Source organism: Myxine glutinosa, chromosome 12 (assembly GCF_964187855.1).
Source record: "Myxine glutinosa chromosome 12, kmMyxGlut1.1, whole genome shotgun sequence".
Lineage (NCBI taxonomy): Eukaryota > Metazoa > Chordata > Myxini > Myxiniformes > Myxinidae > Myxine > Myxine glutinosa.
The window spans coordinates 58341207-58359128 of record NC_136272.1 but is presented as its reverse complement, the minus strand read 5'-3'; the positions used below and the strand labels follow the sequence as shown (position 1 = coordinate 58359128).

At 40.4% G+C, this 17922-nt stretch overlaps 1 protein-coding gene across 2 annotated transcripts in view; it reads right to left on the bottom strand.

Annotated features, from left to right (window-relative positions):
- The window catches only part of ACY1 (aminoacylase 1), a 203111-nt gene that overhangs the window by 98584 nt on the left and 86605 nt on the right, over positions 1-17922 (bottom strand). For both annotated transcript variants that reach the window (XM_078766843.1, XM_078766844.1), the window contains 3 exons: positions 16972-17066; positions 12826-12902; positions 11769-11858 (listed from right to left, as the gene is read on the bottom strand). In XM_078766843.1, coding sequence (XP_078622969.1) covers positions 11769-11858; positions 12826-12902; positions 16972-17066 — 262 coding nt within the window. The remainder of the gene's footprint in view (positions 1-11768; positions 11859-12825; positions 12903-16971; positions 17067-17922) is intronic.

Sequence of the window (17922 nt, the reverse complement as noted above, 5' to 3'; positions counted from 1 at the left end):
TTGTATATGATTACAATCACAAACGGGAATACCTAATTCCCAACAACAATTTTGTCCAAACCAACAAATTAAACATAATGTATTATTACCATAATTCCTCTCCACTTTTTTCTTTTCCCTCTTTTTCCTAACAGTGTGTCACTCGTGGTGATATGAGTTCACTGATATTGTAATTGACACAACTCATAACATTGTCGTTATGCCATTATCTTAATTCTACTGTTTCATTTGCAACATCACTTGATTTAATCTTTTAATCTCAGTATTTTTTCATATCATCATAACAATCTTTCTATTTTAGGTCCATATTTGTTTATATTCTTATCAACCTCCTACGGTTTATCAATTTGTTCCAAAACACTGCAACCAAAGGTTTTAACCAAAGCTCTACCAAACTATTTCCAATTTGAACTCAAAATGCTAATTAAACAACAATTCAAAGAATTAACTTCAATGGGTCAACAAACTCATTTTATAAACAGATCTAATTTTCCCATCCAATAATTTTCCTTGCCAAATGTCATATTGCAACACTTTAATAAACCTTCGAAAAATGTCTCCCAAATCAATAAATTCCCTTTTTACTTCCCAAATACTCATCTGTAAATTACATATTCAATTACAGTTTTTCCCTATTTGTTCGGCCTAAATGGCCACTGAAGTGGCTGCCAACATGCAGTACCGTTTTTTATCTACCAAGCAAGTATTCGTCCACATAAGATCTCTACCAAAATGTTGTTTGTAAAAACAAATCTGGGATTTCTGATTACATGGATGCACACTCTCAGGACATTTCAGGCTGCTTGTTAACAATCCACTACGATTAATTAATTCCTTTACCCACAATCAAATAATTAGTACAAATTGAGGATATTATCCCTATCACATTCATTTATAGATTCATTATGTTGGATCTAAATTTTCTCCCACTGCTGCAAGGAAGAACAATAGCTCTAATAAGTCTTTGTAATATCTCACTTCATTTACCCAGCATCGAAGAATTTATTTACTATCCATTCCCATCTGTTAACCAGTGACTTTGTTTGAACTCCAAAACTTAATTTGATGAATCCCATGTGTATGGTACCACTTATTGAAACCCCTACTTTTGTAGAAAATATCCAAGTAAGTGTTTTTTTACACCCCCTTAACTGTTGCTCATCCATTTCTATGCACCCAGTGAGTACTACTGACACCAGTATGCCAATATAGGTGTGCGAGATTAACAAATATGTTGCAGGTACACGTAACAGCGCGTTCTGAGTATAAATAACGTAACAGCGCGTTCATGGCTGCCCCTTGGTTTAAGATGCACAATGCATTCCGTTTTAAAACTCACAATAGTTCAAATCAGTAAGATTTTCTTTACTATTTTCCCATATCATCTATGCCTAATACACATCCATACATGCAGCACAATTTATATGCTGATAAAATTCAAGTTTATATATATAAAATCCGTGAGCAGAGCTTCTGGGAAGTCAGTGCAAGACCTCTCCCAAATTTGGCCAATTTTGTACTCCCACATTTCCATGAAGCTCATATCCATAAATAGCTTTGATTCTCATATAAATTCCATCAAAATGGAATCTCAAGATTACTCCCAATTTTTACTATCAATGAATTTACTATCAATGAATGGCTGCTCATAACTCAGCAAATCAAATTTTTATATTCCATCTCCCTTGACAAAAAGGATAATGTTCATAATCAAATTATATTTCTATTTTATTTTACTAATTCTCTCGATATGCGATCCCATCCACATGGAACTATCTATTTTCAGACAAGGCACACTGTCGGTGTCAACAATCTTGTAAGATTGATACACAAAAACAAAAACAACAAACACAAACATTGATACACAAAACACACACACACGCATGCATTATGCATATTTGTTTGCGTTGGAACCATTATTTACAGATCAGGTTGGGTGTCAGTTTTATTTCATTTTCATAAAATTTGTCCTTCAATTTTATAAATGCTAATACGCAAATGGACCAAAAAGTTTATTTTTTAGAAAACCCCTATGATGTCACATTGAAATTACCCTTTCAGTTCCCACCATAATTTATCCAAATTTGACTACACACCCATTTGCATGTCAGTCGACCACTGACCTATCAATCATGCGGAACACGAGTCCGAAATTCCCACCTGATCATCATGTGACTCTTGTCACTTGGTTTCAAAAATTTGCAAAGCAATTGTTCCAACTTTGTAAATTTAAAATTGTGTGCCCAACATAAAAGATCCAATTTCGGCATTTGATCAATTAATTACTAATTTGCTTACAAGCAAAAGAAAAAATGAATAATTCTTGCTCCGAAAACTTTTCAGACCCAAGAATCATCGACAGTTATTCATGTTTGTCCAGTAATCTAATTTGTTGAGGCCAATCGTCATTTGGGATTTGTCGCAATGAAGGCCTAATCATTGTCTGAGGTATCGGTCAGCACTGGTACCCTTGATCTTGGTTTACCCTATTAACTTGTCTTCCTTTTGGTATACGGACATCCTCTTTTCCAATGTCCCATCCGTCCACACTTGAAACACCGGTTTCTGTCGTTATCTGATCTGTGCACCTGTGCACTTGTATTGCTGGGCTGCATCTCCACCTCCCTGAGTTGCCACTGCAATCTCTCGTTATCTCCTGAAACACGAAAAAATTCTCTGTACCGTCCTTTTTGGGGAGACAACTGGAAATCAGATGGGACAACTGTCACTTTCATTCCTAATTTCGAGGGCAGTTGTGCATTTGTCTCCTCCACTGTATCCTGTATCCTTTTTATTTTAAGTTCTAGATCCGTTATCCGTTCTTGCTGTTCCCGTTGTCTGGATTCACCATCCCAAAGATGGAATGCAAGCCAGTCTACCGTTAGATTCTGTCTCTTCCTGGCTTTCAATCTTTGTTCCAATCTTTCCAATCGACTTCGCTCAAATGTACCATCTCTTGGAAACTCCTCATCATGTCCCTTTGTCCACAAATACCAATTCTCGACCTGCCTTATAGCTTCGGCACCATAATGGTCGTACATATGATGTGTACAAGTACCTTTTTGTGGAATTTCTGGTTGTCCTTGTGTATTCTTGCAGGCTCCATTTCCCATTCTGCCTTTTATCAAAGTAGCGTTGGATGTGTTGTAGCTTGTTCCAGGTTCCTCTAAAGCTTCACTCGTACCTCCAGGAAGGATCTCTCCACCTGTTCACACGGTGATTTCCAGAGAATCTCCCTCAGCTGTGGCTTTTGCACAATCCAATCTCACAGATCAGTATTTGCAGATGAGCCGGAGGGTCAGTATGAAATGGGTGAATCCTCAGGTGTCCGCTCTGTTTGACGGGGAAATCACACAATGGTAACCGCACATATATATCTGTATATAAACTCACCACCTTGCTCAATTTTCCCAGGTTGTCTCCACATTGATAATATCTCGCAAAGATATCAAAGCTTCTTTCTTGAGACCGCATTTTCATCAATCAAACAATCAATATATTCAATTCAATTTATTCAGTTCAATTTATTCAGTTAAATTTATTCAATTTCAATTAATTCATCAATATTCATCAATAAATCAAATTAATCATTTTGAATGACTCCTTGCATAAGCCCTTTCCCCAATGATGTCAGGACAGGTCCATCCATTGACTGAGATCGACTCTCATCGGTCGTCACCTCTGGTTCGTACCTCATGTCAATTGATGAATCACCGTCCTGTCCTAGGGTTATATCTGACATATTTCCCCATTTTGCCTGGTCTCCACAAATTTTCTTTGCAGCCACTAAAGGCAACTCATCCTTTATTCGTGAGACAGCCAAAATGGATGGCAGATATTAAAGTTCATTGGAAAAAAATCTCATCATTTTTTCCTTTAATAGTACCCAAAATCTCTTGGCAATTTAAATTTCGTAAAACTCCTGAAATAAGACTTTAAAATTCCTTCAATCATGCTAAATTTTGAAACTCCATCACTTGTAACGCCCAATTTATCCCATAGGGCTTGAAAGTTCTTTCCCAAGTTCATGCAATCATTCTGCATTTGAACCCTACTAGGGCATGCCCGTACTATATCTATATCTAAAATTATATCCCCCCCCTCTATTTACATGAAATGGTTTGGTCCAAAGCGAACGGCTTGCGAGTGGTGACAATCCCCCCCCTCTATTTACATGCAATGGTTTGGTCCAAAGCGAACGGCTTCCGGAGTTTGGTAAAGAAATCGCCATCGCGTGCACAAACGCGCAGGAAAGCGAATGAATCGCAAATTCGTTTTTATTAGTTGTAAAACATAGTTTAACGCCAACATAGTTTGCAAACGTGAAATAAATGAATACGCTCTCAAATGTGCCATCCGAGGCAGAGTGTGCCCGCCACGTTCGGCACACGCGATCGTTCGCTGCTCTCTGATTGGTTGAATCGTTTTTTGGACATAGCTCGGTAAGTAATTGTCCGATTAATATGAAACCTTGAAAAGGCACATCCTCGGGTCCCCAGCAATATACCTGGCAAGTTAAAAGTATATCGGACCCGTGGTTGTCGAGAAACAGCGGTCACAGACAGACAAACGTACAAACGTACAGACAGAGATTACTGGAATTATAGATAGATGATATCATTCATAATAATCATCATGATTTTATAGTCATGGTCATATCATAATCATCTATTTAAAACGAACATTTCCTTTATCACCACAGCTATGTGGTATAATCAACAATAGAATAAAACTGTACATAGCAACAGGCTACCTCATGGCCACTTAGTATACCTATTGACAATAAGTCATAACAATATCGAATAATCATTGAACAATTCAAAAAATCGCTTTCACTGCTCCAGCCGCAGCATTCGTCATTTTGTCTGCTCGTCCGCATGACCAAAACGAAATAAAGGGAGCTCAACCATTACACAGCGCTTTTAATGGCACATGCCATAGGACCTCAATGCAATTTCGACTCGGCCAGAAAACGAGCAAATTTTGCAGGATGTTAACTGGAATTAGTCGTGAAAATATATCCAAAATACACAAAAAATACACACCCACAAAAATAAACAACAAACCCAAACAAACCCAAGGTCGACCATCTTACACAGTAATCACATCATTTCAGCATCGTATTGATTGCTGAAATATTCCAGGGTTTATACACACCTTAAAAGAGGTATGCGTGGTGTTGCCCCCTCCCACGTTTATTCCAGGGTTTATACACACCTTAAAAGAGGTATGCGTGGTGTTGCCCCCTCCCACGTTTATTCCTCATTAAATTCCTCATTAAATTACTCATTAAATTACTTATTAAATTACTTATTAAATTACTCATTAAATTACTCATTAAATTACTTATTAAAATTACTCATTAAATTACTCATTAAATTACTCATTAAATTACTTATTAAATTACTCATTAAATTACTCATTAAATTACTCATTAAATTACTTATTAAATTACTCATTAAATTACTCATTAAATTACTCGTTAAATTACTCATTAAATTACTCATTAAATTACTTATTAAATTACTCATTAACTTCACTTACATAGTTTCAGCATTGTATTGATTGCTGAAATATTCCAGGGTTTATACACACCTTAAAAGAGGTATGCGTGGTGTTGCCCCCTCCCACGTTTATTCCAGGGTTTATACACACCTTAAAAGAGGTATGCGTGGTGTTGCCCCCTCCCACTTTTAATTACTCATTACATCCTTTCCATTAAAAAACATCGCTTCTACTGCTCCAGCCGCAGCATTCGTCACTTTGTCTGCTCATCCGCATGACCAAAACGAAATAAAGGGAGCTCAACCATTACACAGCGCTTTTAATGGCGCATGCCATAGGAACTCAACGCAATTTCGACTCGGCCAGCAAACGAGCAAATTTTGCAGGATGTTAACTGGAATTAGTCGTGAAAATATATCCAAAATACACAAGAAATACACACCCACACAAATAAACAACATTTATTCCGTTCAACAGAACAAACATTTCCTCTATCATGACATGCATGTCTTCAAAATTATATGACCAAGAGAAAAAAGTAAAACTAATTAACACTGCGGGCAGTGATGATCCGGGGACCATACCGCTCCATCCTGATTGGACGAGTGCGTGCTAGAGTCGTTAACAACGACAGTCCAGATCCGATTGTTCAAAATTTCAACTCAATCGATCGAAAAATGAACGCAGGGATGCATTTTAAAGGTGCAGTGGCACTAACTGAGTTGCCACGAATATGGCCACGAAATTGCCAATATGGCCATCACAAAATATTTTCCTTAATCAATTGGCTCATAGCATAACCAATCTGCAAGTATCTCATCCGAAGATGTATCTCTGAGGACTTTTAATTAAATAAGTCATTTATAAATCAACGAGTTAATTTATTAAATGATTAATCAATAAATCAAAAGTTTCCTTGACAGCCACATCACTCGGTCAGTGTCATGTCCAAATATCAGCTTCCTTACTCAAAAGGTGCCTGAGTTAATGTAATGTAATTACTGTAATAAGATTACTGCAATTACTGTAATGATTACTGTAATTACTGTAATTACCGGAACTGTAATTACTGTAATTACCTCAGGTAATTACTGTAATGTAATTACTGTAATTTAATACGAAATGTAATTAATTAAATAAGTACTTCCTTAATCGCTAATAATTAAATAACTCGTGAATTCTTATCCGATTTACTTAACATTTGAGTGTCCCCAAAACGTTGGAGCAAAACGTTGCAACAACGAAAGTGAAACGTTGTAGCGACGTTGTGGAAACGTCAGCAAAACACAACATTTGAATGTTCCCAAAACGTTGGAGCAAAACGTTGCAACAACGAAAGTGAAACGTTGTAGCAACGTTGTGGAAACGTCAGCAAAACACAACATTTGAATGTTCCCAAAACGTTGGAGCAAAACGTTGCAACAACGAAAGTGAAACGTTGTAGCGACGTTGTGGAAACGTTAGCACAACCCAACATTTGAATGTTCCCAAAACGTTGGAGCAAAACGTTGCAACAACGAAAGTGAAACGTTGTAGCGACGTTGTGGAAACGTCAGCAAAACACAACATTTGAATGTTCCCAAAACGTTGGAGCAAAACGTTGCAACAACGAAAGTGAAACGTTGTAGCGACGTTGTGGAAACGTCAGCAAAACACAACATTTGAATGTTCCCAAAACGTTGGAGCAAAACGTTGCAACAACGAAAGTGAAACGTTGTAGCGACGTTGTGGAAACGTCAGCAAAACACAACATTTGAATGTTCCCAAAACGTTGGAGCAAAACGTTGCAACAACGAAAGTGAAACGTTGTAGCAACGTTGTGGAAACGTCAGCAAAACACAACATTTGAATGTTCCCAAAACGTTGGAGCAAAACGTTGCAACAACGAAAGTGAAACGTTGTAGCGACGTTGTGGAAACGTTAGCACAACCCAACATTTGAATGTTCCCAATTTATCCCATTAAAATCCCATTAAATCTCATTAAAATCCCATTAAAATCCTATTAAAATCCCATTAAAATCCTATTAAAATTCTCATTTAATAGCAATCCCAATAATTCCGACCATAATTGAAATAAACAACGTCAGAACATCAACAAAGATATGCAACATCTTGGTTGGTCAACGTCTTTATACTTATTTTGCTTGTCTGTCTACTTTTATTTCCTGGTAACACCTGAATACTTTCGTTTCCTAGTAACACCTAGTTTCCTTGTTACCTCTACCTATGATTTAATAACACTTTCCACAGTTAGACCCATCAAAAATTTTCTAATAATCCTAAATTATTCACCTTCATCCGTTTTTCCACAAAACTACATGTGAAAAATGGAGATTTCATCAGTACTTGAAGGTGTAAAAATTTGACTTTGAAATTTTAAATCAACAAGCATTCTGATATGTGCCTAAACTATCAACAACTATTCTGCCATATTTTGCCTAAATTATGTCCGTAAGTCTTCAGATATATTTTTCTAGGTAATTACTGTCACACCAACACCGAAAATATAATTTCATCTCATAGCAATTTTATATTAAAATAAATAGTATGTCCTTTCTCTTGAAGCAATCCAGCCATAAATATTATTTGGAAGTCTTTTGCTGTCAGAACACAATTTCTCTGCTGTCAAAGGTTAAAGTTTGGCCTCTGTGACTCCTCAGCTAATGGTTACTTTTTTCTTGACAAAAACAAATATCTTTTATATTTATCCCATTAAAATCCCATTACAATCCCATGAAAATCCTATTAAAATTCTCATTTAATAGCAATCCCAATAATTCCATCACTCAATTTTACCTTGCATCCTTACATTACATTACAACTCCAATTCATTCTTCAAGTCACAATCCAGAGTGACTTGAGAACTATACCCAGAGTTCTATACTATACCCAGTTTCAAAGAGTAAATAATTATATATATTTTCATTATTTTACCATTTAACTTGGTCAAAGGATATTCATTTCGCAAAATCGAATCAACCACAACCCTCGCCATTAATATCTATTGTAAGCGTGCCAAATCAATAAGTATCAATTTTTCTATGAGCCTCGACCAGAGAGTGGTTGTTACTCACAAACACTCGTCGCTAGCTGTTCCATTGTCTGTTGATTTTCATTCTTCTGCCGATTTCCATTGAGCCATCAGAGTGGAATTTGGAATTATTATTTCTCTGAGCTCATGAAAGTGGTGACATTGGGTGGTCTGCCATTGCTTTCCCACAAAAGCACTTAATTATTGTCTTTCATTCAACCGTGAAACTTCCCTGTTTGTCGTTGAAGGCGGCAAAAAGGGCTGGCATCAGGAAGGGCATCCGGTCGCAAAACATTGCTTCAAAAAGGGGACCAAAAAACCAACACCTACCACGGTCCCCGAAAAGGCCAACCCTCGCTTTGCGGGGAAAAATGGCCTCTAAACGGTGGTTTTTTATTCAACCGTGAAGCATGTCTCAAAGGCTTAGTGATGGACCTGGACAAAATTTGATGCAATTTTTATCCAATCGCCATCTTTCATCATAATTCTGGACCGGCATGAGGGGGGGTTGTCTGTCATGAATTTATTTGTTGATCGAACGAGGTTTAGGCATGGCGGGAAAACTGAAAAAAATTATTTATTTAAAACGGGTGTACACGATTGTACACGTGTACGGACCTTACCGAACCGACAAACAAATCGCTTCATGGTGCACTTCATGAGCCGACTTGCCTGCAGACCAGAGTAAGGCTTTTAATACCCAGCGTATACTGTACATATACTCGCAAGCCCACGAATAATTAGAATCATTTAAAACGTTCCATCCTGATTTTACCTATGGACAATCACAAGTCCCACACACCAAATCCTTCATGTATATACACATAACTATTCCCAAGTTCGTAAATCATACTGGACCAAAAACAAGACACACTTACCTTTTAAAGACTTGTTTGTGTCCAGTTGATGTCAGCGGTGCCTCCAAATTGTAGAAGAATTTTGTGTGATGACTCACAGGACTCCAATGACCGGACACAGGTTTACAAAAGGTCTGGTTTATTAACTGGTTATTCACTTCATTCCATTTACCAAATAATACCGCATAATATAATGGATCAGGTTAACTCTTTTCCAATGTCCTTCTCGTTCGGCTGATGTTCCTCCGCCATTCCCGTCGGGCAGAGGTTCTGATGATGGGCGCTCGTTCGCTCCGTCGAGCAGGAGTTATCGTGGCAAGTCCTCTTCGACTCCACGTTTGCTCTCGTTTATATTGGACAAACTGGAGTTAATCCCCTGTCCGCTGAAGGTTAATCCCCTTTCCGCTAATGCCCCAAGGTCATGCATGTACCAAGTCCTGGTATCAGCTCGCTCCTCTCCTGTTGTGAGTTCCGTTTACCAAACGATAGGGGGGTGCTTCAGCCAGGGGCTGTGACCAGGTGGACAAGAGATTATCATGTTCGGGCGCATTCCTGACTCATTTACAAACTCGTCTTTCACAGAGTTTGCATGTAAAATGTATCTGCTTTGTTACCAGGTTAATTAATAAGTTACCAGTGCCAATTAATAAGTTACACTGAGTTACACTTCCACAGCGTCATTACGGATTATAAATTCAGATACTGTCACAAGTGCATGCAAAACTCACAGTTACCGACCTGGTTTCGCCCTTGTTGGGGCTTCATCAGGGCAACGCAGTGAGGCTTCCATACACTTGTAACTTTGTCAACCTTTCGGTTTTTATATCAGTCACTATGCGACCTTCATATCATCAGTGGAGAACCGCCAGCAAGGTGTCCCATACAGCTGCTGCTGCACCTTGCTGGGAGCGATAAGCACCGCCTGCCACACGGTAACGTTATCTCTGGTATCCACTCATCATATGGAGTCGACCTGGTTGCGGTTGGGAGTTACTAATAATGGTATCTGTAATCTGGTTCTCCAACCTAATGACATGCGGACATGCATGGCGATGACGTCATGTTGTCTGCTCAGCATGGCCGGCAGCTCCTTGTATTCCGCTTTACAGCGCACACCGTCAGGGCTTCACGCGGCTGGTTGAAACGGGGCTGCACTCCTCTGTTGTATCTCTCATGTAGCTTGTTTCGTAAAAGCTCCTCGGCTTTCTCTTGGACCCTTTCTTTTGTCGTGTCCCTCTCCACGCAGCTCAGCTCGTATTTTTCTTCCTCTCACTTCCCTTCCAGCGCGGGTCTCTCCACGCAGCTCAGCTCAGCCTTTCTCTCCCTCTCACTTCTCTGCTCCAGCGCGGGACTGACACGCCCTCCACGCTTTCGGTACCGCCCTCTCCCCCGTGCTCTGTTTCGTGACCTTGTATGGTAATCCCACGGGCTTGTCTCCTTATTTGGGCATCGCGCCGACGGCACGCTCCTCGTGGCGAGCCACGGGCTTGTTTCCTTATTTGGGCATGGGGCTGCACAGCCCCGCCCTTCCTGGCGCGCCCCGGGCTTGCCTCTCCCTGGCGACCCCGCCCCTCCTGTTCAAACAGAGCACGGAGCACATTTTCACTATAGCAGCGAATTGAGAGGGCGTGCACTCCATGCTTGTGAACTGCTTTACCCACAGATGGAGAGTTTGGCTGGGAAATGGAATTATTGAAGGGGAGCTATTCTCTATTGATTCGGTGCAATGGAGTGTCATTCTAATGGAAGACAAGGCCTTACTCTAAAACACATAATAAGATATAAGCTATCGAACAGGGGTATTCTATGATTGGCTGACGTGTTTGCTTTATGGACTAATTATGGGACGCCCTTTGACCTTTACACACTGGAGCAAGGAGGCTCAGAATAAAGCAATAATAATAATACACACAAAAAAAAAAAAAACACAATCCTCATATCCGCAACAATATATATATATATATATATATATATATATATATATACTCCCTGCATTCTAACGACATTCCTAACATTCTACGACAAACCAAACTCACTGCATTCCAATGACGTTCCCAACGTTCCATGCCAAACCAAACTCACTGCATATATATCGGGTTAGTCTATACTATATATATAGCCTGGTACTATATATATATATATATATATATATATATATATATATATATATATATATATATATATATATATATATATATATATATATATATATATATATGCCAGATGGTATTGCATACATTAGCTGAATATGAAAGTAACGTGTCCAGCATGGACAAATGCATCGGATCCAACATACAAGGCTGACACTCGGCTTGAGGCCGAGATAAAAATGTGAGAATAAGGGAAAATATTATCAAGGTTCAATGACCATTACCTTCATCTAATGCAAATCCCAGGTTTAAGGCTTTGAATTCGTCCCGCTGCACAAACTCCGCCATGCCGAGGATTCCACCGATCTCTTCATCTGGCAAAGCAAGACAGACTTTTGCACGCAAGCTCCAATTTTGTAATTTATATTTGCATCATGACCGATTTTACTAAGTTTCACAAAAACATTCACTCAGGTAAAATAACGAAGACACACATTTGCACCTGTATAACAAACAAGTCTGGGCAATGAATACAGAGATGCAGGTTTTACCTTCATACAAGTATTTTAACAAACTGCTGAAAAATGAAAATATCATAACATGAGGATGATGAAAACAGAAGGTATGAAAATTCTTCAATAAAATACAACAAATTGTCAATTTATTTAATAATTTAATCCCTCATCAGTCTGGAGATCCCCAAGTGTTTCCAAAATAATAATAATCTAATTTCGCACCTCACCTGGTCCAAACAAGAGATGCACCATGATATGCAGAACTACGTCACCTGGTATTAACGAGAGATGCACCGTATGAGGAATCCATCTCACCTGGTACCACCGAGAGATGCACTGTACGAAGAACCCATCTCACCTGGGACAAAGAAAAGTTGCACCGTACGAAGAATCCATCTCACCTGGTACTAACGAAGATGCACCGTAGGAGGAACCCAACTCACCTAGTACAAACAAGAAAAGCACCATACGAAGAATCCATCTCACCTGGTACTAACAAAGATGCACCGTAAGACGAACCCATCTCACCAGGTAAAAACGAGAGATGCACCGTACAAGAAACCCATCTCACCTGGTACAAACAAGAAAAGCACCGTACGAGGAACCCATCTCACCTGGTACAAACAAGAAAAGCACTGCACGAGGAACCCAACTCACCTAGTACAAACAAGAAAAGCACCGTTCGAGGAACCCATCTCACCAGGTGCAAACAAGAAAAGCACCGTACGATGAACCCATCTAACCTGGTACAAAGAAAATCATCGTACGAGGAACCCATCTCACCTGGTACAAACAAGAAAAGCACCATACGAGGAACCCATCTCACCTGGTACAAAGGACATATACACCGTACGAGGAAATGTTTTCCCATCATCCTTCAGCCTGCGTATGGCTTCCACATACCTGAAAAAATAGAAAAATTCTATATCCATAAGGATCAACTTTGTACGCGCAATCACGTCTGGCGTGCGCTCCACTCAAGCAACATTTGTTTTGAGAATCACGCTGACATTCCCAACGTTCTACGACAAACCAAACTCACTGCATTCTAATGACATTCCCGACGTGCTACGACAAACCAAACTCACTGCATTCGAACAACATTCCCGACGTGCTACGACAAACCAAACTCACTGTATTCCGACAACATTCCCGACGTTCTACGAAAAACCAAACTCACTGCATTCTGACGACATTCCCGACGTTCCACGACAAACCAAACTCAATGCATTCCGATGACATTCCTGACGTTCGACGACAAACCAACCTCACTGCATTCTGACGACATTACCGACGTTCTATGACAAACCAAACTCACTGCATTCCAATGATATTCCCAACATTCTATGACAAACCAAACTCACTGCATTCTGATGACATTCCTGACGTTCTACGACAAACCAAACTCACTGCATTCCGATGACATTCCCGACGTTCTACGACAAACCAAACTCATTGCATTGCGACAACATTCCCGACGTTCTACGACAAACCAAACTCACTGCATTCCGATGACATTCCCGACATTCTACGACAAACCAAACTCACTGCATTCTGACTACATTCCCAACATTCTACAACAAACCAAACTCACTGCATTCCGATGACATTCCCAACATTCTACGACAAACCAAACTCACTGCATTCCAACGACGTTCCCAACGTTCCACGATAAACCAAACTCACTACATTCCGATGACATTCCCGACGTTCGACGACAAACCAAACTCACTGCATTCCGACGACATTCCCGACGTTCTATGACAAACCAAACTCGCTGCATTCTGATGACATTCCCAACGTTCTACGACAAACCAAACGCAATGCATTCCAACGACATTCCTGACGTTCTACAACAAACCAAATTCACTGCATTCTAACGACATTCCCGACATTCTACGACAAACCAAACTCACTGCATTCCGACAACATTCCCAACATGCTACGACAAACCAAACTCCCTGCATTCTAACGACATTCCTAACATTCTACGACAAACCAAACTCACTGCATTCCAATGACGTTCCCAACGTTCCATGACAAACCAAACTCACTGCATTCTAACAACATTCCCGACATGCTACGACAAACCAAACTCACTGCATTCCGACGACATTCCCGACGTTCTATGACAAACCAAACTCACTGCATTCCGACGACATTCCTGACGTTCCATAACAAACCAAACTCAATGCATTCTGACAACATTCCTGACGTTCCACGACAAACCAAACTCACTGCATTCCGACGACATTCCTGACGTTCCATAACAAACCAAACTCACTGCATTCCGACGACATTCTCAACGTTCTACGGCAAACCAATCTCAATGCATTCCGATGACATTCCCGACGTTCTACGACAAATCAAACTCAATGCATTCTGACAACATTCCTGACGTTCTACGACAAACCAAACTCACTGCATTCTGACGACATTCACAATGTTCAACGACAAACCAAAGTCACTGCATTCCGATGACATTCCCAACGTTCCACAACAAACCAAACTCACTGCATTCTGATGACATTCCCGACGTTCTATGACAAACCAAACTCACTGCATTCCGACGACATTCCCGACGTTCTTCGACAAACCAAACTCACTGCATACCAACAACATTCCCGACGTTCTACGACAAACAAAACTCACTGCATTCTAACGACATTCCCGATGTTCTACAACAAACCAAACTCACTGCATTCCGACGACATTCCCGACGTCCTACGACAAACCAAACTCGATGCATTCCGACGACATTCCCAACGTTCGACAATCCAAACTCACTGCATTCCGACGACATTCCCAACGTTCTACGACAAACCAAACACTGAATTACGACGACATTCCCGACGTTCTACGACAAACCAAACTCACTGCATTCCAACGACATTCCCAACTTTCAACGACAATCCAAACTCACTGCATTCTAACGACATTCCTGACTTTCAACAATAAACCGAACTAACTGCATTCTGACGACATTCCTGACGTTCTACGACAAACCAAACTTACTGCATTCCGATGACATTCCCAACGTTCTACGACAAACCAAACTCACTGCATTCCAACGACATTCCCGGCGTTCTACGACAAACCAAACTCACTGCATTCCAACGACATCCCCGACATTGTACGACAAACCAAACTCACTGCATTCCAACATTCCCGACGTTCTACGACAAACCAAACACTGCATTCTGACGACATTCCCGACATTGCACGACAAACCAAACTCACTGCATTCCAACGACATTCCCGACGTTCTACGACAAACCAAACTCACTGCATTCCAACGACATTCCCGACGTTCTACGACAAACCAAACTCGCTGCATTCCGACGACATCCCCGACATTGTACGACAAACCAAACTCGCTGCATTCCAATGATATTCCCAACAAGCTACGACAAACCACTCACTGCATTCCAATGATATTCCCAACATTCGATGATAAACCAAACTCACTGCATTCCAACGACATTCCCGACATTCTACGACAAACCAAACTCACTGCATTCCAATGATATTCCCAACAAGCTACGACAAACCACTCACTGCATTCCAATGATATTCCCAACATTCGATGACAAACCAAGCTCACTGCATTCTAACGACATTCCCAACGTTCTACGACAAAACAAACAATGCATTCCAACGACAGTCCTGACGTTCTACGACAAACCAAACTCACTGCATTCTAACAACATTCCCGACATTCTATGACAACCAAACTCACTGCATTCCAATGATATTCCCAAAAAGCTACGACAAACCACTCACTGCATTCCAATGATATTCCCAACATTCGATGACAAACCAAACTCACTGCATTCCAACGACATTCCCGACGTTCTACGACAAACCAAACTCACTGCATTCCAATGACATTCCCAATGTTCGAAGACAAACAAAACTCACTGCATTCCAATGACATTCCCGACATGCTACGACAAACCACTCACTGCATTCCAATGATATTCCCAACATTCGATGACAAACCAAACTCACTGCATTCTAACGACATTCCCAACGTTCTACGACAAAACAAACTCACTGCATTCGACGACATTCGCAACGTTCTACAACAAACCAAACTCACTGCATTCCGACGACATTCCCGACGTTCTTTGACAAACCAAACTCACTGCATACCAACAACATTCCCGACGTTCTACGACAAACAAAACTCACTGCATTCTAACGACATTCCCGATGTTCTACGACAAACCAAACTCACTGCATTCCGACGACATTCCCGACGTCCTACGACAAACCAAACTCGATGCATTCCGACGACATTCCCAACGTTCGACAAACCAAACTCACTGCATTCCAATGACATTCCCAATGTTCTACGACAAACCAAACTCACTGCATTCCAATGACATTCCCAATGTTCTACAACAAACCAAACTCACTGCATTCCAATGACATTCCCAATGTTCGATGACAAACAAAACTCACTGCATTCTAACGACATTCCCGACATGCTACGACAAACCAAACTCACTGCATTCTAACGACATTCCCGACATGCTACGACAAACCAAACTCACTGCATTCCAATGACATTCCCAATGTTCTACGACAAACCAAACTCACTGCATTCCAATGACATTCCCAATGTTCTACGACAAACCAAACTCACTGCATTCCAATGACATTCCCAATGTTCTACGACAAACCAAACTCACTGCATTCCAATGACATTCCCAATGTTCTACGACAACCAAACTCACTGCATTCCAATGACATTCCAAATGTTCGATGACAAACCAAACTCACTGCATTCCAATGACATTCCCAATGTTCGATGACAAACAAAACTCACTGCATTCCAATGACATTCCCAATGTTCGATGACAAACAAAACTCACTGCATTCCAATGACATTCCCAATGTTCTACGACAAACCAAACTCACTGCGTTCTAACGACATTCCCGAAGTTCTACGACAAACCAAACTCACTGCATTCCGACGCATTTCATGTCCTGCGCTCCTCTGGCATAAATGTTTCCTTCGGAATCCTTCACAGCTTCAAAGGGATCATAATGCCATTGCTCCTGTGGTGGAATAAATCTATTCAGATCCAGGCAGTGATCCGTGCAGCGTGACACGTTTGCTGAGGGTACTGGACCTCACAAACTGCCTGCCGATATTTTGTAGAATATGTTGTGTGATCTACTCCATAAAAGCTTCACTTTTATCCATCCCACACCATGTATCATACAATCATACATACGTGTGATGGCTTTATCGCTTACTAACTTGGAGTATTCCATACAAAATAAACTAGAACGGCACACATTGACGTCACGACGTCGCCTGATATGCCTCCGCCCACATTGTTACATCATTATAATACTTGTACAAAGTTTGATTTAAATCCATTCAGCTGTGCCCAAGTTAGCACATTTTTACCTGACATGACCTCTAACCTTTGGCCATTGACCTCGGGACCCAAAAATCGAATCAGTTCATCTTGACCTTATTATGCATACCTGTGCCAAGTTTGACTAACATCCCTTTAGCCGGACTCAAGTTATCGCAGTAACGAAAACCTATCACGGACGGACGGACGGACGGACGGACAACCTGAAAACATAATGCCTCCGGCACTTCGTCGGCGGAGGCATAAAACACAATTCAGAAAATTCACCTTGAATATGTGCTCGCCTGTTCATGGCTGGAGTGCAGTGGAAAAGGATGTTGGTATCTTTATATTTTTGAATTACTGACAATGCAAAGTCTTTATTCATAACGATGAATTTATTTTCCTTAAGGACATATTTAGATTAAAATTATTTTTAAAATTTCCATTGGTTGGCATCTCCACACGTGGGTTTCAGAAGGTGGAAAGGAGCCCTCCCATGTCTCAAAGTGTCTGCGTGTGTGTGTGTGTGTGTGTGTGTGTGTCTG